Raw genomic sequence first — 23,140 nt, 5'->3', positions numbered from 1 at the left:
TATTATGAAATGCAGTGACTGTGTATTCATAGGCAAACGTAGCAGCCAACTGCACACAGCAATGTCCCACAAACAACCATGAAACAACTGATTTTTAATAAAAGACCACAGACCACAGCACCTCCCCTCAATTTCCCTTGGGAATGCCAGAAAACTGACAGTGAATCAACCTTTAGGATCAAACTGGTATCTGGTGAACCAGCATCAAATCACTAGCCCCTACGGAAGGGAATAATGTCCTTGGGACGTCATCCTGACGTGAAAGGCACTAAATAATGCAATTTGCTGTTGTCCTCAGTCACTAAAAGGAAAAGGAGCACATTCTGAATCTGTTTTAAATTTATTGTTCAGGACGCTAGGTTTTAAGGATGACAATTTTTAGTTCTATATCTCTTTCCCATAAGGAGAATGTCCAAAGCGTTTTACTAAGATCGACTCGGAGCCCGAGCTAGGAGGGTGACAGGAGGAGTGGCGGTGGGGAGGAGAGAGATGGCCAAAATCGCAGTCAAAGAGATAGGTCTTTAGGTGGGTGTTGAAAGCAGAGTGCGAGAGGGTAAAATGGAGCATGGTAAAGAGGGAGGTGTTCATGGAGAGAGAAGGAACTGGAGGAGTAAGAGGACAGACCAAGAGGGAATTTGAAATGAGAGTCCAAGCCACCTTCATATGCGATTGGGGCAGGGGGTATGATCTCTCTCTCTCATTAAGTGAAATTGTATTCGTCCCTCTTGACGACGAATGGCCAATAGCACTGGAAACCGGGAAAAACTTGGGAACTTGGTGTTTACAGCTACGATGAGTCCGAATCGGAACTTGTTTTCTTATATCTTCAAAATCTAAAAAGTATTGAGCTGCAAACAAGTATTTTAATTTCCTTGCCGTCTTTTCAGCTATTGATTGCCACCAGAAATCACGATTTCACAAAGGAAACGCAACAAATAAAATGAGAAATGTAATAAAAGTCAGTCAGTAAACTCAGAGAATTGGTCAAAACCCAACTCACATGCTACAACCTGAACAAAGGAAAACAAGGTTAGAAAGGCTTCAGTCCTGACAATTATTCCTATCAATGCAAACTCCCACAAAGGTGGTCATGAGCATCAACGGTTTCCAAACAAATGAGTACAAAACAGATATCTGGAGAAAACTAAATAATAAACCAGGATGACTCATCACTGCCTTGCTTCACTCTCTGAGAAGATTCTCACAACTGGTGAGGACTGCGTGAAGCACATGTGAAAAGCAGCACCTCAAGTGAAAACCATAATGAAAGACTTTTTGGTAACAAAATCAAATCGTTTTGGCCTCACAGTTCAATTTTTCTTCATCAACAATGAACGAGGCTATCTTCAACAACAACGTGCACTTAATAGAGCACCTCTTCACACAGTGTAACGTCTCGAACTGCTTCACAAAGAAGCCAAGTACACCAAGCAAAGGAGGAGAGGGAGTGCAGAGAGGAACCAGGATTAGAACTTGGAGGTGATATATTAACCTGGGCGCATCAGTCTGGTACCCAGATACTGCTTCTGCTGCTTGCTGTACAGTAGAGGGAAAGCCAGCTACATACACACTTCATGTCAACAGGAACGAGAGAAGCCTGGAGAGAACATCATATTTAGGAAGCTTGCACTTTCAAGCTCTTGCTGCTGTCATCAAGTTAGCCATGCTCAACAGTCAAGAAAATGTGGACGTGACTCCTTTATCCAGTCCACTGAGGGTAATTTCAAGAATAATGTGTCGGACAGCTTCACAAATATGACCAGGACACAAAGCAAGGGAGGAGGGGGAATGTTAGCAGAGAAGAACTGTTGTCCTACCTGTTTTCCATCCAGTGTGTAAAGCCTTCGGACTGCTCCAGAATCCAGCTTTATGGCATCTGTGATGTCAGTTAAGACTTGATCGAATGAATGAGCTGTTTTCTTATTTAGAAGAACCCTCACTGCTTTCCGTGGCTTCACGCCACTTCGGATAACAGTCACCAGCTTGGGCCTGATAAAATCCTTGTTTTCTCTTCCTTCACCTTTCCCTGAAGACAGTGATGAGAGAGAGCGGGACGATCCGGTCTTGATATTAACTGACCAGTTTGGATTGACATTCTTGGCATAGTCTACCTTGCGAAATGCCTCATTGGAGGAACAAACGTAGCTTTCCCCTGTAAGAAAGAGAGAGTCTTTTACTAAGCACCAATCTTTGATTTCTTAAGCACCATCTTTATGACCTTCTCTCTACAACACCCATAAGTGAAATTGCTCACTCATCACAATTCAAGCAATCTAATGGTGTATCATCAAAATCCAAGACTTAGGCTTAAGCTTAAGTACTATTCCGTATAAAGGGTTCTATATAAATGCAAGTTGTTGTTGTTTTCAGATTTTGATTCAAATGAAAGTTCAAATGCAATCATATTTAATAACAATAAATAACAACTTGCATTTATATAGTACCTTTTTAAAAATAAAAAGCGAATGTTGTTATAGAGACAAATATGGCAGCGAATCTATGGCAGCAATATCCTATAAACAGTGAGATGGGCAGCCAATTCATTTGAATTTAACAATGATAACTACACTTCATTACGCTTGTGAATTGCACTAATTTATCGATTGTTTACAGGGTAAAGTTACCATGTTCACTATTCTCCCAATAAATGGATTGCTTATTTTCATACCCAGCTGTCCTCCATGGGTTTTGTTTTATTCTAAACCATTGTTTTTAAAGTCTTACTTGTTTTTATTCTTTAATGTTGATTTTCCAGGTTTGATAAGTAGAGGTGAAATCTGTGCCAAAAATCACCTTTTACCAATCAAAAAGCCTCGGCTTGAGGCCTCAGTCTCAACCACAAAAATATCACCATTACCATCTGCCTAGTATCTTAGGGAGGTTTTCTTTGGTTAGCGAGACATCTGAAGCCCATCGCCATGCTTAAAACTATTGAAATCAGACTTGAGAGTTCCACATATGCAGAAAGGTTAAATAATAATAATAATTTATAATAATCTTATCACATCGTTGAGACGTCTCAAAGCGCTTCATTGGCTTTGTATTTTGCTATTCGAGGCATTACAACAACTTTACGAATGTGATAGTTTAAGGCCGACAATATTGATAACTTTTCACTGCAAATTTCATACAATAATATTTTATAGTAATACAGTAATTTCATACTATATTTAACCCCGGCAGCAATTAAAGGAATGGAACATGTTTAGGAATACCCCACACTTTGCTTTGTATCTTATCAAGAAAGTTTTTAAGAAGTATTGCAAATTAGATCCCAACGCTTTCACTTGTTTCAACTGCAATGGAGAAATGATACCATCTACATAAATGCTGTATTAACATCAGCATCCAAGCTATGCATTTAGAAATGATTCACAAAAGTACTGTACAGAGCACAGAGGGGTGCTACCTATATTGCAGTGCTCAACACAGAGCCAAAGCCCATCAGAGTTCAAGCATCATGCCTTGAGATGCAGGAAAATGGCATGCATTCCCTGTATTCTGACAGATATTGAAACAAGAGGTAACATTTGTGGTGTAACAAATTTGTTTCATAAATTGCAAATAACTTGAGGAATATGTTATGTTATGAATATGTTTTATTTAATCAAAGACCCTAATTTCAATTGTAGTTATTTTAGATTCTAATGTGCTTAACATTAAGCTTATACACTTAACTGAACCCCATTACAATTTGGAATTTGCAACACGAATTCAAAGTTGGCAGAATATAGGTTTTCCATCCAGGGAAATCAAGATTGGTTGAAATTGATGAAGTTGCATTAATATTGCATTGGTGCAATGGTGCATTGGTACCAAGATATCATTCAACCATAGCAGTAATTCAGTGAAGGATTCGAAGAGATCACAAAATACCACAAAATAGCATCAAGTTGATTAAAGTTGAAATATCAATTTTGTAAAGGTCTTAACAACGAATCTGAAATGTGATAGGGACGATTCATTCCTTCAAATCCTGGAGGACTTTTTTCTTAATGATAAAAAGCTTAAATCGGTAATACATAAACTGACTAACATGGTCATTTTAAGTGTGTTTATTTTCAAATGAAGCAGATTCCCCGCTTTGGATTATTTCCTACAGTTGATTGAGTTTTAATAACAATAATGATCATCCTTTCCATTTGACATAGCACCTTTCACATCAGAAACGCTTGACTAGATTTACTGTAAGCGGTAATGTTTATGTTGTGTAGGCAAATGTGTTTTAATTGCTAATGGAGATGGAAATACAGCAGCTCTTAATTGCTTGTACTTTGTGTAACTTAAAACTGGTGACATGTGAACAGTGTTCCATATTGAATACATGGCCAATGAAAAGAGTTGATATAGTATACATTAGTTAGTGACTCCTGGTCCCAATTGTTTATTCACAACCACAAGTTTAACTTTCTCTTTTTGTAGAAAATTCCCTTACAAGGCAATTTTGGATATTGTAAATGTTTCAGTTTCAAATAATTATAATCCTTGCATTTTATACAGTGCGAACGTGCATTTAAATTGGCAAACAATATCTCACAACCACTCATGAAATGAATGACCTATTTTATCTGGAGAATTAATGGCCAGGACTTGAGGAGAAAATCCTTTCTCTTTATAAATAGTGTCTTGGAATCTTTGATCTCCACCTAAACAGGCAAACAGGACCTCAATCTAATATGTCATTGGAAGAATAGCAATGCACATAGCCCTGCATTGGAGAATCAGAACAGGGTTGTCCAATTGGTGTCCTTATCCATGCCATAGATGATTTAATCTATTCCCTGAACTATTCCGAACTTCAGCCTGCCTATTCCCTTTTGCCAGTTATCGCTGCCTTATACAAAAGCTAAAACCCAATTTCAGCTTCTGACTCATACAGCGCCACATTTGGCTGAAATGTCACATTTAAATGTAAAACACAAGATCACAAAATTGGTTTGGATAAAGAAGGCCTATCCAATGTCATCCTTCCAGATCACCCACCCTATCAACCCTCAGTTGGAACATCAAGCTGATTTTTAAATGAGTCCTAGTGTCCTGGCCTCAACCACCCTTCCTGACAACCTGTTCCAGTTGTTAATTATCCTCCAGGTATAGAAATTGTTAGGTGTTTTGTAATGAAAACACAGTTTTGCAATGCAATTGGCATATCCCCTGCATTGAAGACTTTTAGCACAGACTGTCTACTGTGGATATAAAGCCTCATTTGAATATTCATTAGAATGCAGTGGCTCCATAAAACCTTAGAGAAATAGTACATGTAGAGTGAGAGAGAATAGCAAACCTCTGCAGGCAGCACACAGTCAGATTCAGGGAGGCAGAGGTAACCTCCCGATGAACAAAAGAAAAACTACAGTGCCTCCTCTCATTAAAATGTCTCAAAGCACATCACAACCAATTACTGATAAATGTCATAGGCAAACAAGGTCATGATGTGGGCTTCAACCCATAACCTTCTGACCCAGGGGAGAGAGTGCAACCAACTGGGATAGACAGATGAGGATGAAATGGTAGAGTGAAAGCATTATAAAACCTACACAGGGGGTCCCACCCAACAGTAATATAGATAAAGGAAGGGACTGCTTCAAGAAGTAATGTCACTTTTCCAAGCATGGTGACTGGGTTGGACGGGCAGATGCAGTTTAATGACATGTACAGGCTTGTAAATGAAAGTCTTGTTATAAAACAAATCTCTATGAAGGGAAACAGAACAGAATCAGCTCTTCTTGACATCCCTACAGTGACTTTGCTCTTTCCAAAGAGAAGGGACACTTCTGTTTCTGCTGACATAGTGGCCTCCAGGGAACAAGGAAGTGAGCATGACTAAAGGGAGAGTTCAATGAAGAAGTCGGCAGTAAATCATTTTGGACATGTTTTCTTTTACTGAAAATCCAATCAACTGTTAGTAAAACAAGAGTAATTTTAATTTTGTATCACATTCAACTTGACTAGAATCTACAATTCCTGTCTTGCTGTCAAATATGATTTTGTGATCAGTTGCTGTTTGATGTTTTTAACTACCAGTGGAGATAACCAGCAGAGATAGACTCATTTGCATGGGTCAGGTAGTTCATTTCTGTCTGACAGAGGGGTAATTTTGAATTGTTTCGCCCAGCTTCCAGTTGAATGACTGAATTTGCTACGGGTGGATCATGATGTCAAATGCAAGGATTAATATTCCTGTGTTTCAAATCCCTCTTTGGGTCTTTGAACTCATAATCCAGTGCACTTTGCAGTAAATCCTGTGAAGTACTTTGAAACATCTTATCGACATGAAATGTGCCATATCAAATAAAAGGATTATTATTTTTATTATTATTCAGTGATCTGGACGTAACTGAGCACAATTTTATCATGTTATTATTGAACATGAATTTACATTGATCAATTTGTGAGCGAGATCCAAAATAATTTCAGTGCCTTTGTTTCAGAGGGTCAAATTGACAGGGAATTGCTGCTTGTATCAATTTGTTTTGCTGTGAACTGAATTGTATTGGTAAAAAATGAAATCAACAAATGTGGAACCTGCAAGTACAAAACATCTCAGGTAATCGCAAGCTTCTTAACTGAGAATCTCCAATCATTCGTCATAAACTTCACAGTTCCCAGTTCCATAGCAACAATCACAGCAAATCTATTCAAAGGTTAATGCTTCGCAAGTGTGCAGCAAAATGTATCACACTTTATTCTCAAGACATCGACTGGGGAATGTGGCGAACAGGTTTGCAAATCTAACGACTGCTAGACTGCTGAGCTACTAATAAATCGTTGCATTTTCTCAAAGTCGGAAACTGCATCATCATTAAAGACATCTGTAGAGATACAATACAATTTTACATTTATATTGCACCTTTCATTGATAGCGTGATATTTATTTTAGTTTTAAAAACAAAGCGAGTTGCTGTATTAGCAATTTTGGTGAAGAATTGACTCTGCAGTTCAAATAAGGGAAAAGGGTTCCCTGCACTTCCTATGCACAGCCTCACAATCGATGCTAACCCAAATACAGTATATGTGGAGAAAATAGGTGGTCAACTTTCATGCAACACACATGAGATACTGCACTCAAAGTGATGGAAATGAGCTGACAGCTCAAGTGTGTTAAGTCTCCAGAAGAGTCACAAGTGAAGTCCTAACAGACTTCCATTCGATTGAGGCTTCAGCTGTGTCCCTGTCTGGTTGCCCTACATATTGATTTTTCCAAAGACTGGGAAACATTTTTAAAAATATATGAAATAGCACATGTGGTGTTGGCGACCACAGTGTAAAAAAATAAAATGCTTTAACTATGTCTGTGCTCCACTGCAGATTCATGTTTTATGCAACAAGGCAACACTCTACAATTTATTCTTTTTCATGGAATGGGAACCACGAACCACAGCAACAACAACTTGCACTTATATAGCACCCTCCACGCAGGGTAGCGTCTCAGAACGCTTAACAGTGGCGGAGTCTGACTCCTGGCCGGGGGGAGGGAGAAGGTGGCCGTAAGTACGGTCGAAGAGGAAAGTTTTCAGGCGGGACTTGAAAGAAGAGAGAGAGGGGGCAAGGCGGAGGGAATGAGTGAGAGTGTTCCTGAGTTTTGGGGCATAGGGCTGAAAGCATGAACTCCAATGGTGGGGAGGAGGGTGAGAGGGACGAGCAGGAGGCCAGTCTCAGTCGGTGCCACATGCCACCGGGTGATGTACTGGGGAGTGAGGAGGTCGGAGGGGTAGGGAGGTGCCAGAGAGTGAAGGGATTTGAACACGAGTGTGGGGATCTTGAAGTCGATCCATTCAGTGATGGGGAGCCAGTGCAGCCTGGCCAGAACTGGTGAGATGTGGGTACAGAGTTTGGTCTGGGTCAGTATGTGGGCAGCAGAGTTCTGAATGAGCAGGATCGTGTGAATAGTAGAGGTGGGGAGACCGGCGAGAAGTGTGTTGGAGTAAACCAAGTGGGAGGTGACAAATGCATGCACGAGGGTTTCGGCAGCATTCGGGGTAAGGTACAGTCGGAGGTAGGCAATATGGTGGAAGAGAGCGGTCCTGGTCAGGGACTGGATGTGAGGGAGGAAGGGCAGTTGGAGGTGGAACCAGAGACTAGGTTGTGCACTAGTTCAGTGAGTCTGAGGGAGAGCCCAGGGAGGTTGAGTAGTTTAGATCCACGGACGTGAACACGTTGATGGGAACCAAGGAGTATGGCTTCCGTCTTGTCCATATTCAGGTGCAGGAAGTTTACACTCATCCAGGTTTGATGAGATGGCAGGTTTAAAGTGCAACATCCAGGCACAAAGTTTGTGCCTGAAGATGTCTGCTCTACTGTCAGCTGTTTGTCTGAACAGTTTGATATGTTACAGAACGGCCTGTGGTACCCAAGATGTACAATGACAAGAATGTACAATGACAGACTGAACATAATGCTAATTTTGTAAGAAAAGATTAAAAGTAAGTTTTCACCTAATAGCATCAGTGCATGATGTGTGATACTAATGCTATTTAGTAACACAAGCCAAAAGTTGCACTTTAAACCTATCATATCAGCACTGGCTCCAGACAAGAATAAATCATCTGGGACAAACAAGGCAGATCTACAGTGATCCAAGGCAAATGTGCAGTTTTCGATACTTCCTCAACTAAGAGAGCTATTGGGAAGGATGATTCTGGCTGGTCTAGTAACTTTATGTGCGGTTACCATTATTAATAATAATTTATCCACATATATTGCAAGGAAGCTAGAAGCTAATGTGTAAAGGAAAGTTGTACTATTTATAGATCCATTGTAAAATTCTGGGCAAATGAATACCAGTTTCCTCATTGCCAACATGTACTCAAATATTTCTTCCCCTGCTAAATGTCCTGTTTACAGCATGGATATACAGGGGTAGGTATAGCAACACCCACTGGCCATTCTGTGCATGAATGGAACAAGTTTCACCAAGTGTGCTCCATGTCCTCTGTATCACTCCAACACAATACAATCCTCACTCCTCTCTTCCTATTTTCAGGTTTCTGCTGAAGACCTTTCTCTTCGACCGTGCCTTTGGTCACCTTCCCCCCTGCCCCCATGCTTGGCCCCGGGATCCGTTACTGTAAAGCGCTCTGAGACGCCGTACAGCGTGGAGGGCGCTATATAAATCGAAGTTGTTGTTGTGACACTATTGCAAGGTTCATGTGCCTAAGGATCTCTTCTTGGAAACAATGGTACCACAGGAAATGCAGTTCGCAAAGCTTTTCCTACACATTAGATTTGATACCATCCACTCCCTGAAAGTCCATTGAGTAGTTCCACCAACTTGCTCCCTCCCTCCAAATTCCTCCCCATGTTCAAAACCTGCCTGAAGACTTACTTAACGCTTAAATTCTGCCTTTGGTCATCTTTACCCTCCCAACAACAACAACAAGATTGCATTTATAGAGCGCCTTTCACGTCGGGAGGACGTCCCAAGGCACTGGACAGTTGGGTCGGGACCTGAGCAGGGGGGAAATGGTCAGGGGGAGGGAAGGGAGGGAGCGAGGAGGGGGTAGAGAGTCGAGAGGGGAGCTGAAGGCACGTTTGAAGGGAAAGGTCTTGAGACCGGCCTTGAAGGAGGAAAGTGACCTTTTTTGGCCCACATCCCGCAGCTCGGGTGTCCAACCAGTGGTCTAAAGAGCTTTGAGACATCCTCCTTCCAACATGAAAGGCACTATATAAATGTATCATTATTGTATTTAAAAAGGAAACTGAGATAGACTGCTGTCAAAGGCACTATACTGTATAAATGTAAATTGTATTGTATTGTCTACCTCTCTATTGGTAATGATCAAAAAGAGGTTATCTTTCAATCATCGTAACTTTCACCAGGAGACCTGAGAACTAGCTCAATACAATAAAGCACCTTACATGTTATACTTTACGGAATGCAATTGATTAGAAATAAAGTGAATACAGCAAATGTGACAGTCAATCTACATCACCAGGAACGTAAAAGAACAATGAGATGAGTAGCTAGATAGTCTAGAAATTTGAGGGTGAACCTGGATGAGGAGAAGATTTAAACCAGGAGAATAAAAATCAATGTTTCTTTTATATGGGGGCAGGAAAATCCTTTAACTTTCACGTGAATCACAGGGAGACAGGATTTAAATTAATGACTCATTCAAGAAAGTGCTGCTGATCTGGAATAAATAAAACATGAATTAGGATTTAATGCAGAATGTTCTTATCTAGGTAAACAAGTGCAGAACATAATTGAAAGGCAATTTTTCTGTTTGTCAGACATGAAAAAGGTGTTTGTAACCACAGCTGCTGTTTCATTCCTCTTATCAAATGCAAGGATTAATATTGTTTATTATTATAGATCAACCCACAAACACTGTACGTCACTTGAAGTATAAGTGAAACACTACTTGTCAAATAGACCTGAACTCCCAACTGATCAACTCTTTCTAACCCAGTGAGTGAACTGTTAAAACATAATGTATTTGCTCACCACTGTGTATCCTATAAAATATGCCATATTTCAGGACCTTTATGGTTTCTTTCATTAGTGGCAGTCACTGGGTGTTCAGTCTTGTCACTTAAGGTTCAAGATGTGTGGTACTTAAATCCAACCACAAGTCAATAGTTATTCGTACCTTAAATGCTAGTTTCTAATTCCAAACAGTCTTTTGCATTAAAGCCTAGTTGTATAACCAGGCATTAATGGATTCAGACATTGATGGATTCAGGTGTTTCTTGCTTGTTGACTTTCCAGGTTAAAAATATAAGCAATCAGAGAAGAGAAATGGTCGTTCATCTTATTACATCCGCTTCTCCCATTGTTTCTCAAAGCTATCCTATTATTGACTTCATCCACTTTCTCTTTCTCTTAAGGCAGGGTGGTTGCTGAGGGCCAGAATCCCTTTTTAAGAAACATCAGCGAGCCTCATTATTTTTGTGTTTCCTTTCCAGAAACATAACAACATTTACAGACTGTATTGACACTCCAAATGCAAGCAAGCACAACCTTCATACATCTCTCAAGTCTCTACAATGATACCCTGGCCTTTTTCCCTCAATGGACCTACACCCCTCCTCTATGTTCCAGCTGCACAGCCAACAACGTGTCCTGTGGCAATACAGTAAACTCTGGATACTAAGATAATAAGGCTTAAGTAGTCACTACCATCAAAAAGCCATGCTGTCAATATCCTGACCAATTCCCATGCAAGTTGTTAATAACTGTCTCCGCCTTATTAGTCACTCCGCTTAATACGTCAATAGTCACATTCTAGAAATTCTTAATTGAACCCAATGTAAAATCGATCAGATTAATCACCGGGACCCAAAGCAATCTCTCGTGATCAGTGACCTTATCCTTACTGTGCGGACAACTATGAAGCATTAGCTCTCCAGTCCACCTCAATCACTGCCCCTCATCCTGCCCCTGACTGACAGCCCAGACCACCAATCAGGGTTGGGAGGAGGCAGCCAAAATGGTTATGGTCAGTATAATTGCATTATCTTGATGGTTTTTAATATACATTAATACTCATACACAAAGATTATATCTCCACTCAATCAACCAGGGTTGGCACTGAGAAGCTGGTTTCTTGAACTAAAAAAAATGGCTGAGAGCAGTTCGTTGCATATGTCGCTTCCTGTGCTATATTCAGGAAGTGCTGCTCACGTTTTATTTTGCAGGAAATAACATCAGTGGCTTTATCATTTTGAACTCATTCCCTACCAGTTCTGCTGTCACAGTCCATTTCAAGTAGCCTGATTACACCCCCATGTTGTTTACCAAATTAAAGACCTGGATCTTGTCACCCTTATGTTTTCAAACAGAACAAATTCAGCTCTGACAGCCTCTCCTCACACTTTAGAATTAGGCACTTTGGAATCGTTCTTGTTTTCCTTCTCAGCGACTTCTTCAATGCATCAATGTCCTTTTGAAAATAGAGTGTCCCAAATGCACATCATGGAATTCAGAAATGCTGAAAGCGATAATGTTAATGATTCCTCACGACCAGATAAAACATGTTCTGACATAAACTCCATTATCAGCAGGGTATCCCGAGGCTTCGTTCTGATGAGATTTCACATCGGATCTGATGTCTCGTGATTAGAAAGGATGTACTGGGGATTCCTTGTTGAGAAAAGGGACATCGTCTGGAGATAATCTATCTGGCAGCGAGGTATCAGTAAAGTTTTCAGCAGTCGTGTTTGTTCAACCACATTATTCCAAATAGGGCCTCGCTCAGATCTATGCAGATCACCTTCCTTCAACTTATAGTCAAGCTCAACAGGTCAACAACAAGAACAACAAAATTACATTTGTAAAGCGGCTTTCACATTGGGAGGACATCCCAAGGTGCTAAACAGTCGGGGATCAGGATCTAACCATGGGGGTCAGGGTTAGGATGCGGGAGGGCAGAGAGGTAGGAGGGCAGCTGAAGGCATGGTCGAAAAGGAGGACCTTCAGTCATGCCTAGAAGAAGGCAAGGGAGGGAGCAAAGGGAAGGGATTGTGGGATGGAGTTACAAAGGATGAGGGCAGAGAGGCTGAAAGCCCGGCCTCCGATGGTAAGGCGGTTCGGGTGGGAGATATGGAACAGGCCGAGCCAGAGGCAGCAGATAGGCTGCTAGGTGGTTAGCAGGTCAGAGAGGTAGGAAGGGGCAATGTCGAAGAGTACCTTGAAAGTGAGGACAACGATTTTGAATTCTATTCTCTGAGGGATGGGGAGCCAGTGGAGCCGGGCGAGGGTCGGGGTGATGGGGTTATGGAGCCTGGTGCGAGAGAGGACACAAGCTGCAGAGTTCTGGATTATCTGCAGTTTGTGGAGGGAAGAGTTGGGGAGGCCGACAAGGAGGGAGTTTCCGTAGTCGAGCCTTGAGATGACGAGTGCGTGTATGAGGGTTTCGCGACCCGAGTGGTGAGGCAGTGGCGGAGTCGGGCAATGTTGCAGAGGTGGGGGAAGGCAGAGCGGGTCATGGCACGGATATGGAGGAGAAAGGACAGTTGAGGGTCGAACAAGACGCCCAGGTTTCTGACTGACTTGGTGAATAGGTCAAAACAGTGTGAGGCAGCAATACACAAGACAAACAGGATGTTGGACTATATACTGCCAGCAATGAGTTGAGTTCATTTCACTAGAAGTTATACTCAGACCTAGAATACTGGGAACTGTTCTGGTCGATCGAACATAAAAGGGCTCCCAGGCCTTAGAGGCAGTGCAGAGAAGCGAGGATGATCCCCAGTGCTAGAGGAATGAGCTATGAATAGGCAAGCTAGGGCTCTTCAGTCTTGAAAGAAGACATCTCAGAGGGGACCTTATAGATGTATACAAGATTTTAAATGAAATTGTGAAAATAAACCCTTAACGATACTTTCAGATGTACCAAAACAACAGAACAAAGGGACATAGGTTTAATGTTAGAAAAAGCAATTTCTGGCTAGACACCAAGAAGTATTAATTTGCCCTGAGGTTAACTAACAGCTGGAATAGTTTGCCAGGAAGGGTTGTTGAGGCCAGGGCACTTATAAATAGATTCTGTGATAGGAAGGTGGGTATCTGGGATTATTGAGATCAAATGGGCTTCATCCAAACCTCTCTTGTAACCTTGTGACCTCAAGTAAGAAACTAGCATTTGATCAGCTCTGTTGCAGGAACTTTGCGTTGTCTCCTAATCACTAGTAATCATACCTAAATGCTTTTCCTCTCCATAAATCTTATGCTAAATCGATACGCTTCATTTGTACAAAAAGACAAATGATGGTGTGGAAATGAGGGAAAGCTGAGCAAGCAAAAGCCCAGACGTAGGGCATGAAGAACGTTTGAGAGTCGAACAAGAAGTTCCTCTCGGGCTCCTTAAGGTAAATACAATACTGTATTCCTGGTGTAAAATGGACCCCATTTTAATTTACAACACTTTACAACAACTTGCATTTATATAGTGCCCTTCACACAGCTAGTGTCTTGGAGCACTTGACAGGAGTATGGTTTGATGCCACGCTGGAATGTGAGGGGAAGTACCGAAGGCAGAGTCAAAGAGGCAAATTTTCAGGTGTGATTTGAAGATGATCAAAGGGGGGACAAAACAGAGGGATTGAGGCAAGGATCTCCAGAGATTTGGGGCATTGTGACTGCAAGCACGGCCGCCAATTGTGGATTGGAGGGTACGAGGGTACGAGGGACCTTGCAGAAGACCCAAACCAGCTGAGCCAAGGCAGTGGATCGTGGAGTGCAGTGTGAGCAGAATTTGATAATTTGATAGCACATATTTTTATTTTCTAGATATCTCTCTTCAACCACAGAAACAAAGTGTTGACATCTGATTACTGTAATTTCACATGAGTCACAGTCCACTGAAGCTACAGTTTAACATTAGCACCTTGTAGATTGAGGATATCCATGGATAAATTAATATAATAACAATGCTTGCATTAGATATACTGCCTAATTATAGCATCAAAATGTCTATAAGCACCTTGCTGTATTTATAAGCGAACATAACAGCCAATTTACACACAAGGAGTGAATGACAAGTTTTATTTGGGGAAATTGTTGGCCAAGATGTCAGGAGAAACTCCCTTCTTTTTTTGGGTAGTCCCAAGAGATCTTTAACGTGCACATGAACAAGCAGATGAGGCCTTTGTTTAACATCTCCTCTGATTGATGGCATCCCAACAATGCAGCAGACTCCCTAGGACTGCATTGGGAACATCACCCTAAACTATAAGTTCAAAGATCCAATGTGGGACTTGAACCCACAACCTTTGTAAATCAAGATTATTGTAATTTCACACGAGTCACAGTCAATCCAAAAATATGTACTAAATTTTGCTCAACCAACGGTCCACCACATTCGCTCAGCTGGCTTTTGCACATCTTTCTACAATAGTACTTGGATTTAACAGGAATAATGAATGTTCTATTCCTGGCCAAGAAAACAAATAGATGCCCAAAGCTCAGTGCTCTGACACCAGGAAATGTGTGACATCTCCTCAAACAAGGTGGCTCAAGAATGTCAACTCAGCATGTGAGAAAATGTCGAATGAAACCCATTTGCTAAAACTCTATGCTAGTCCAGCCCGTTGACAGCGATGAAAAACATTGTTCAATTCAGAGTGCCTTTTTGCCTCCAATTTTATTACTTTTTTCTCTCTTGGAAGGTGCTGATCACTGCTGGCACATTGTTCCATGGGTGGCATCAATCCTCCTGTAACTTAATAGAAGGCCATTCTTTATGTGTAAACCTAGACAAATCCTTAATATGTCTGTTTACATCTCTCCTGAAACCCACAATGGACTCTGGCTGTATCACCTTACTTGGCAAGGCATTCCACGTCCCAACAAATCTCTGAATAAAAACATTTCTCCTAAGCCCTCTTTTTGCTCTTCTTCTGACTATCTTCACTATGTCCCCTAGTCACTGACTTCCTACCACTGTAAATAGATTCTCCCTTTTCATCATGTCAAACCTCTCAAAATGTTGTACACCCCTATTAGTATCTTGTACTAGAATAGAAAGAAAGAAAGAATAGAATAGAATGATAGAAATCTTTAGTACAGAAGTTGGCCTTTCAACCATCGTGTCTTTGCCATTGCTACCTATATTACTGAGCTTGTATACCCCACTTTCCATCTCTTTTCCCATATCCCTTCATGTTTTTACTGATCAGTTACTTATCCTGTCCCTTTTTCAATGATCCCATTGATTGACCTTCAATAGCCCCACAGTAATGAATAACAGCATGTTCAATCTTTTTATTCTGTCAAGGTTCTGTTCTTGACTGGTTCAGGTCCTACCTTTCACACCACCTCCTCTTCGTTGCGGTAAACGATTTCTCCTCCAGCCCCCGCACTGTCTCGTGCGGTGTTCCTCAGGGCTCTGTCCTCGGTCCCCTCCTCTTCATCCTCGACATGCTCCCCCTTGGTGATGTCATCCGCAGACATGGGATAAATTTCTACATGTATGTGGATGACACCCAACTCTATCTCTCTGCCTCCACCCTGAACTCCAGGACCTCTGAGGTCCTGACCGACTGCCTGTCCGACATCAAGTTCTTGATGAGGGCCAACTTTCTCCAACTCAACGTCACCAAGACCTAATTGGTTCACACCAGCGCCTCCGCACCTCAGGCGCTGACAGCATCAGCCTCCATGGCTACACACTCAACCGCACTAAGCCAGTCAGGAACCTGGGTGTCTTGTTTGACCCTGAACTGTCCTTTCTCCCCCACATCTGCGCCATGACCGGCACTGTCTACCACCACCAACATTGCCAGACTCTGCCACCGCTTCACTACTCAGTCTGCTGAAACCCTCATCCACGCATTCATCACCTCAAGGCTTGATTACAGGAACTCCCTTCTCATCGGACTTTCGAACGCTTCCCTTCACAAGCTGCAGATCATCCAAAACTCTGCAGCTCGTGTGCTCTCACGTACCAGGCTCCGACCCCATCACTCCCACCCTCGCCCAACTTCACTAGCTCCCCATCCCCCAGAGGATCGAGTTCAAAATCCTCGTCCTCACCTTTAAGGCCATCCATGGCCTTGTCCCCTCCTACCTCTCTGACCTGCTGACTCCCTACCAACCTGCCCGCTCCCTCCGTTCATCAGACGCCGGCCTACTCCATGTCTACTGACCCGCCCTACCATCGGTGGCCGGGCTTTCAGCCTCTCTGCCCCCACACTCTGGAACTCCATCCCACGGTCCCTTCGCCTCGCTTCCTCCCTCGCATCCTTCAAGGCCGGTCTCAAGACCCCTTCTCTTCGATCGTGCCTTCAGTCTCCCTCCCACCTCTCTGCCTTCCCTCATCCCTACACCATCCCTCCCCCATGCTCGGTCCCCGACAGCTGACTGTTCAGCACTTTGGGACGTCCTCCCGATGTGAAAGGCGCTCTATAAATGTAATTTTGTTGTCGTTTTCTTGCATGTCAGCCAATGCATACTTGTGATAAACACGCAGACTAATGTTTGTAAGCGGTAGCTTTAGATCACTGTGTGTCAGCGCTTATGTTATTAATTAATTAATTGTCAAACCGATAAATTCTGCTCTGACTGAACAAGTTAGACCTAATTATGAGATCATAAGAGTGGTTCAGGTGAAGAAATTTACAGTGCAGGAGGCCACTCGGCCCATTGAGTCTGCACAGGCTCTCATCCAATCTGACCTGCTTAATCTACTATCATCCCATTGCAGGATCAATTTATCTTTTAAGTTATCCATTCATTCCCACTGGCCTACCCTCTCCCCATACTTCTTCAAGCCTTTATCTATTATATATCTGTCTAAGTCACTCTTGAAATCCACAATGCACTCTGCCTCTACCACCTTACTTGTCAAGGCAAACCACATCCCAACAACTCTCTGAGTGAAAAGATTTCTTCTAAACTCACCTTTCATTCTTCTTGTGACTATCTTATATCTATGTCCTCTAGTCACTGAATCCCCCGCCTGACTCCTTCTGCGCTGAAAGTGTCCGTTTCTAACCCAAAGAAAGGGTAAACCGGCCGATCCTACCATCTTCCCATTGCAGGATCATTTTATCTTTTACCTGCTAGAATGCAGACTGTGCAGTGAAGAAGAATTACCAATCACAAAGAAAATCTCTGTCTTGGGGATTTTTATATTGGATAAAGGAAGTCTCTGTGACAGCTTCTCAATTAGTCAGAGACTCTCTGTGGTTAAAATAATAATAATAATAATCCTTGCATTTGATATAGCGCTTTTCATGTCAGGAGGACATCCCAAAGCGCTTCACAGAACACACTGTAAAGTGAATTGACTGTATATTTTTTGTGGGCGAACACGGCAGCCAATTGCGCACAGCAATGTCCCACAAACAGTCGTAGATTGAAAATGACCAATTTATTATTGTTTTTGGTTTTTGGAGGGATTATTATTAGGCTCTGTGTGGAGTAAGGAAACTTGCCCAAGGTTTCGCCCTCTGCCTGGAATTGAACTCAGGTCTCTCGCTTGCAAGGCGAGTGCTCTAACCACTGAGCTACAGGACTCCACGAATGATGAAAAGCAGAGTTTGGGCTCTGAGCTGAACTTGCATATTCATAACGTTTTATGCATTGATATATCTTGAAGCTCCTTACAATAATTAAGTGACTTTTTTGGAGGCAATCTTGCCAGTCATTTTGCAAATGACAAGATCTCACAACCATGAAATGATAGACCAATTTTATGGAGGATTGTTGGCCAGGACACAGTAAAAAGCTTTCAGAGTTGTATCATGAGATTTTTAGTGTCCACCTGCAACAGAATAGATCTTGGTTTAAATATCTGATCCAATGTATGGCACATCCAACAATACAGAGCTCCCCTACTACTGTGCTGCAGAATCAGCCTGAGCTGAAATAACAAAGTGGGGCTTGAACGCATAATCTTCTGCCTGACATTAGGACTCCAGGAGCAAGAGAGCCGCTGAATGAGCTAGGCTGACAACAATAAATGCTAACTCTGATCCAGAATCTAGACAACTGACACATTTAACTTATAAATCAATTATCAAGAATTGTTAATGAATGGTCAAGAGTCCTGGGAGGAACACTTGATGTTAAGGTAATTTAAGTGTGAGAAGACATTTCTCCAGTCACTTTGATGAGATGCATGATCAGCTCTGCTGCTGCAGAGCACGAGGAGATTTGCATCCTAAGTCTCTTACTTAAGAAGCCCACACTGTAGGTAAAATAAATCTATATTTGATTTCAAGATTATTGTGATTCATATATAAATAGCTATTACAATAGTAAAGTTGTTAATCTTTTCTCTTTTTTCAAAAGTTATTATAAGCATCTTGGAGCATTTCCTCATATTTTTTAAGTGGAAGAATCTGCATTCATCCATGTCCTGATGCCACTGCTTACATAGTTGCATTGATTGATAAGGTTCGGAAACAGACCATTTAGTCCAACTAGTCCGTGCTCCTGTTTATACTTCAAGTGCACTCGCATAGAGCACTCGCCTCCCAAGCAAGAAACCTGGGTTCGATCTCCGGCAGGGCGAATCCTTGGGCAAGTTTCCTTACTCCACACACCTGATAATAATCCCTTAAGAAAAAAATAATAATAATTTGGTCACTCAATCCACGGCTGTTTGTGGGACACTGCTGTGCGCAATTGGCTGCCACGTTTCGCCCACAAATATACAGTCAATTCACTTTACAATATATCCTATGAAGAGTTTTGAGACATCTCAAAGACGTGTAAAGCGCTATATCAAATGCAAGGATTATTATTATATTTTGTGAGCCGCACCCAATCTCATTTCCCTCTCCAATACCCCTCTATAGGAGACAGGAATAAGGTATCCCTTCTCTCTCATTCATGTGTCTATTCCTAAACTTTGCACTTTTCAGATAAAAGTGCAAAGTCTACAAGGAAAGCTAAATTAGAAAATGGAAAACCATTAAACCATTAAAGTTCTCACCCAAGCACACCTCCCCCCACCACCAACCCCCATCCCTCCCATATCTTCCCTTGTTGCCTGATATCAGCAGGGTCAGTAGTTGGAGCACTGTAATTGCCAGTACCCTTGGCAAAGGCAAATGAAATCCCACTCCTGAACCCCATCTAGAGAATGCGTGGATGTGGACATTGGATGAGGACAGGATTCAGCTTGGCTGTGAGTCCCTGGATGGTTGAAATGGTGTTTTTTTGCACTCAATATAGTCTAGGCTCACACATGAAAGATGTTTTTTGGGTGAGGTACCGGGGGGGGAGGAATGACGTTACCTGTGAAACTGTAACCCCATTTTTAGAAGGCAAGTAGGAGGTGAAGAATAAGATAAACTTGACACAAAAAAATCTCCTGCTAAAACCCAACATAGTGTAGTCCAGTGGAGTTTCCAAATTCAAGCTATCCTACATTTCAAAAGAAAAATTTAGTTCCCAAATTCCCCAATGGGTGACAAGCATCCATTACTTGACTGGTTATGTACATAAACATTAAACTGCTGAGAAAAATACTAGGATTCTTACTTTATGGTTTTCATTAACTTTCAAACCAATTCAATTACAATTCTTTATTCCTAGGCACTTCCGACAGGTTAATTTACTGCAAGCACTGCACTAAATAAAACTTGTCAACACACCTAAAGCCGGAAAGCAGGCTTTAATCACAGAACCGTTGAATGCAGAAATGCATTGTTCTTGCCAATAATACTGGCCCTGTGCTTTTAACATTACTTTTCCCTGAAGGTGCAATGCAATTGAAGTTCAGCCTCAAGCTCTGGGCACAATTTATAATAATAATCCTTGCATTTGATATAGCGCCTTATCACGTGGTTGAGACGTCTCAAAGCGCTTTCACAAAATATATTGTAAAGTGGATTGGCTGTGTATTTATGGGCAAAACGAGACAGTCAATTGCGCACAGCAGTGTCCAACAAACAGTTTTGGGTTGAGTGACCATTCAGTCGCAGAGGATTGATGGAATCAGTGCAATCGTACCCCGTTTTCAGAAGACATGGAAGAGGTGAAGAATAAGAGAAATTTAAGAGATCTGCTAAAACCCAACATGGAGTAATCCAGTGGAGTTTCCAAATCAGGCTATTCCTTATTCCAGGAAATGACAAGCAGCAGGAAAGCTTGCCAGACACAGATATCAATGGCAAGCTATGTGGTTTTAGCTGGTTAGACTCCAGCAGTACCCCAACACACACACTGGGGCTGGCTCTTACCAACCTGCGCCTAATACTTTCTGGAATTAGGTAAGCAAGATGCATTCCTCAAGGGAGACAGAGAGCCCATTCTATTCCAACAATTTATGTCTGGGATTTCCACGTGTAGGTGGGATGCCTGGAATTCTCAGTTTGGATACTCTAAAGGGTGGTGATGGGTTTCCCTATATGTCAAGACACCCTAAAGAAAAGCAACAGATCCAACTCCCCAATGGTTCCAACTCCCCAATGCCTCTAATTCCCCCATGAGCTCCCGGCTTACCTTCCAGCAGCTCGTCCAGGCTGGTAATCCTTTTGGCGCCATCGATGGTGTGGATGATCCTGACCCCTTGGGGCAGGCTGACATTATCCGACAGGGATTTGGTCAGCTCCACCAGCAGAGCGTCGAACGACCTGAACCTGTCCTGGGAGACGGCGAACACCAGCCCCTTGAAGTAGCGGTCCCCGTTCCTGTAGAAGCGCACTTTCTTGGCTTTCTTCTCCTGGCTGAGCGCCTGCAAGGTGCGGGTGCGGTAGAAGCTGCAGTGAGCACTGTGTGCGGGGCTGGGGATGCCATTGCCTCTGTAGCTTGACCCTCCTCCTCCTCCACCACCACCACCTCCTCCTCCTCCTCCACCTCCACCAGCGCCTCCTCCACCCCGGGAAGCGCGGTGACTCCGGCTTCTCTCCTCAAAGTGCTCCAGCTCAATGCTGCGGTCGTGGGACATTGGCAATGATTGGCAATGTCGCGGAGCAGGCGGGCAAATATATATATATATAGATATAGATATATATAATAATAAGCCCAGTGACTTTGCAGGGAGAGATTCAGAGAAATAATTCAAATAAATCAAAATAAAACTAATAATAATAATAATAATAAACGCCCGCTGTTCTGCAGGGAGAGATTCGAGCAATAAATAAAAACAAAGCAAGCAACAACAACAACAAAAAATCAAATAAAACCAACCCCCGGATATTCTGCAGGAACGGGGAGGGAGGGAGAGAGAGAGAGAGAGAGACAGAGAGAGAGAGAGAGACTCCAAAAATAAATGTTGCAAAATAAAAAGAATATATATTTTTCCTTCTCCTTTAGAAAAAAAAACGCCACTCTTATGATCTTTTTGTTGTTTAAGCTGCAGGAAAATGCAGAAGCATCTCCTGGTTTTGCAACCTCAGGGGTATTTTTTTTTGTGCAGAGAGAGAGAGAGAGAGAGAAAGAGAAAAAAAAAAGCTCTGCACCTTCCTTTCCTTCCTTCTCGTCCCCTCAAATCACCCCACACAAGGTCACTGTGGCGATCCCATCACAAACCCCAGGAGATAAACTGCAAACGTCTATATATTTTTTTGGGGGGGAATAAGGACAGCAACGAACGATGGACGGATGGATGGGTGGATGGGGATGGGGATGGATGAGATGAGGATGGATTGGACTGGACCAGCAGCTTGTCCTGATCTCTCTCCAAGGGCGAGGTGTCTCTCTCTTTCTCTCTCTCTCTCTCTGTCTGTCTGTTTTTTTTGCTCCAGATGTCGGGATACAGGAGGAGGAAGGAGGAGAGAAGGTGGAGGAGGTGAGGCAGTGTGTGGGGAGATAGGTGTGTGGGTGGGTGAGTGGGATGGAGGGAGGGAGGGAGGGGGGGGGGGTGGGGGTGGGGGGGGAAGTAGCCTTTCCCCACGTCCTACATCGCTGCTGATGGGGCAGACAGGGAACTGAGGGTTGATTCCGCTGCCTGCAACAACAACAACAACAACAACAACAAAATACCAGCCCAAGCTCCGACCCCTCTTTGGTGTGGATGATTTAAAACAAGAGAGACAGAAAAGGAGAGAGAGAGAAAGAGAGAGAAAGAGAGAGAGAGAGAGAGAGATGCCTGTGAAATTGGTCTGGAAATCAAACTGCAATAGGAGGCGGGGATGGAGGAGGAGGTGATGGAGGAGGAGGTGATGGAGGAGGAGGTGATGGAGGAGGAGGTGATGGTGGAGGATGCTGAGCTGTTCTGATGTGGTCCACAATGCTGGTTGGAGCCCAGAGAGAGAGAGAGAGAGAGGGAGAGAGAGAGAATGAGAAAGAGAAAGAGAGAGAGAGAGAATGAGAGAAAGAAAGAGCAAATCGATCTGATCCCAGCTTCAAAGTGACAGACAGACACACACACACACACACCACACACACAGCAGAGCAATGCACTGACTGCAGTGTAGCTCAGTGATTGATTGACCTCTTCTTCTTTTTCTTCTTCTTCTTCTTCTTCTTCTTCTTCTTCTTCTGCTTCTGCTTCTTCTCCTTCTCTGTGTTTTTTTTGGTTAACAAAAAAGAGGAGGAGATGAGAAGGGGTTGGTGGGGGGGAGGGGGGGGTTAAGAGAATCCTGACAGCCTCCTGTCGTTCATTTGCAGAAGGGAAAAGAAGAGATCAGACGTCTGTGTCTGTGTGACAGTCAGTGTGTGTGGCTGTTGCTGGTGTCTCCCCAACCACTCGCCCACAGCAGCAGCAGCAGCAGCAGCAGAGCCCAGGGCTGAGCCGCAGTG

General features: G+C 42.8%; 1 protein-coding gene across 5 annotated transcripts in view; it reads right to left on the bottom strand.

Moving 5' to 3' along the window:
- dclk2a (doublecortin-like kinase 2a) overlaps window positions 1-21,344 on the bottom strand; it is a 114,010-nt gene extending 92,666 nt beyond the window's left edge. For all 5 annotated transcript variants that reach the window (XR_488642.1, XM_007904023.2, XM_007904024.2 and 2 more), the window contains exons 1-2: window positions 20,900-21,344; window positions 1,818-2,152 (exon numbers count right to left, since the gene is read on the bottom strand). Coding sequence is in view for 4 of the 5 variants with exons in the window: in XM_007904023.2 (XP_007902214.1) it covers window positions 1,818-2,152; window positions 20,900-21,344 (780 nt within the window). In the remaining variant the exon portion in view is untranslated. The remainder of the gene's footprint in view (window positions 1-1,817; window positions 2,153-20,899) is intronic.
- Between the last annotated feature and the right edge of the window lie 1,796 nt (window positions 21,345-23,140).

Source organism: Callorhinchus milii, unplaced genomic scaffold, assembly GCF_018977255.1.
Source record: "Callorhinchus milii isolate IMCB2004 unplaced genomic scaffold, IMCB_Cmil_1.0 Scaffold1, whole genome shotgun sequence".
Classification (NCBI taxonomy): Eukaryota; Metazoa; Chordata; class Chondrichthyes; order Chimaeriformes; family Callorhinchidae; genus Callorhinchus; species Callorhinchus milii.
This window is presented reverse-complemented; position numbering and strand designations above follow the sequence as displayed.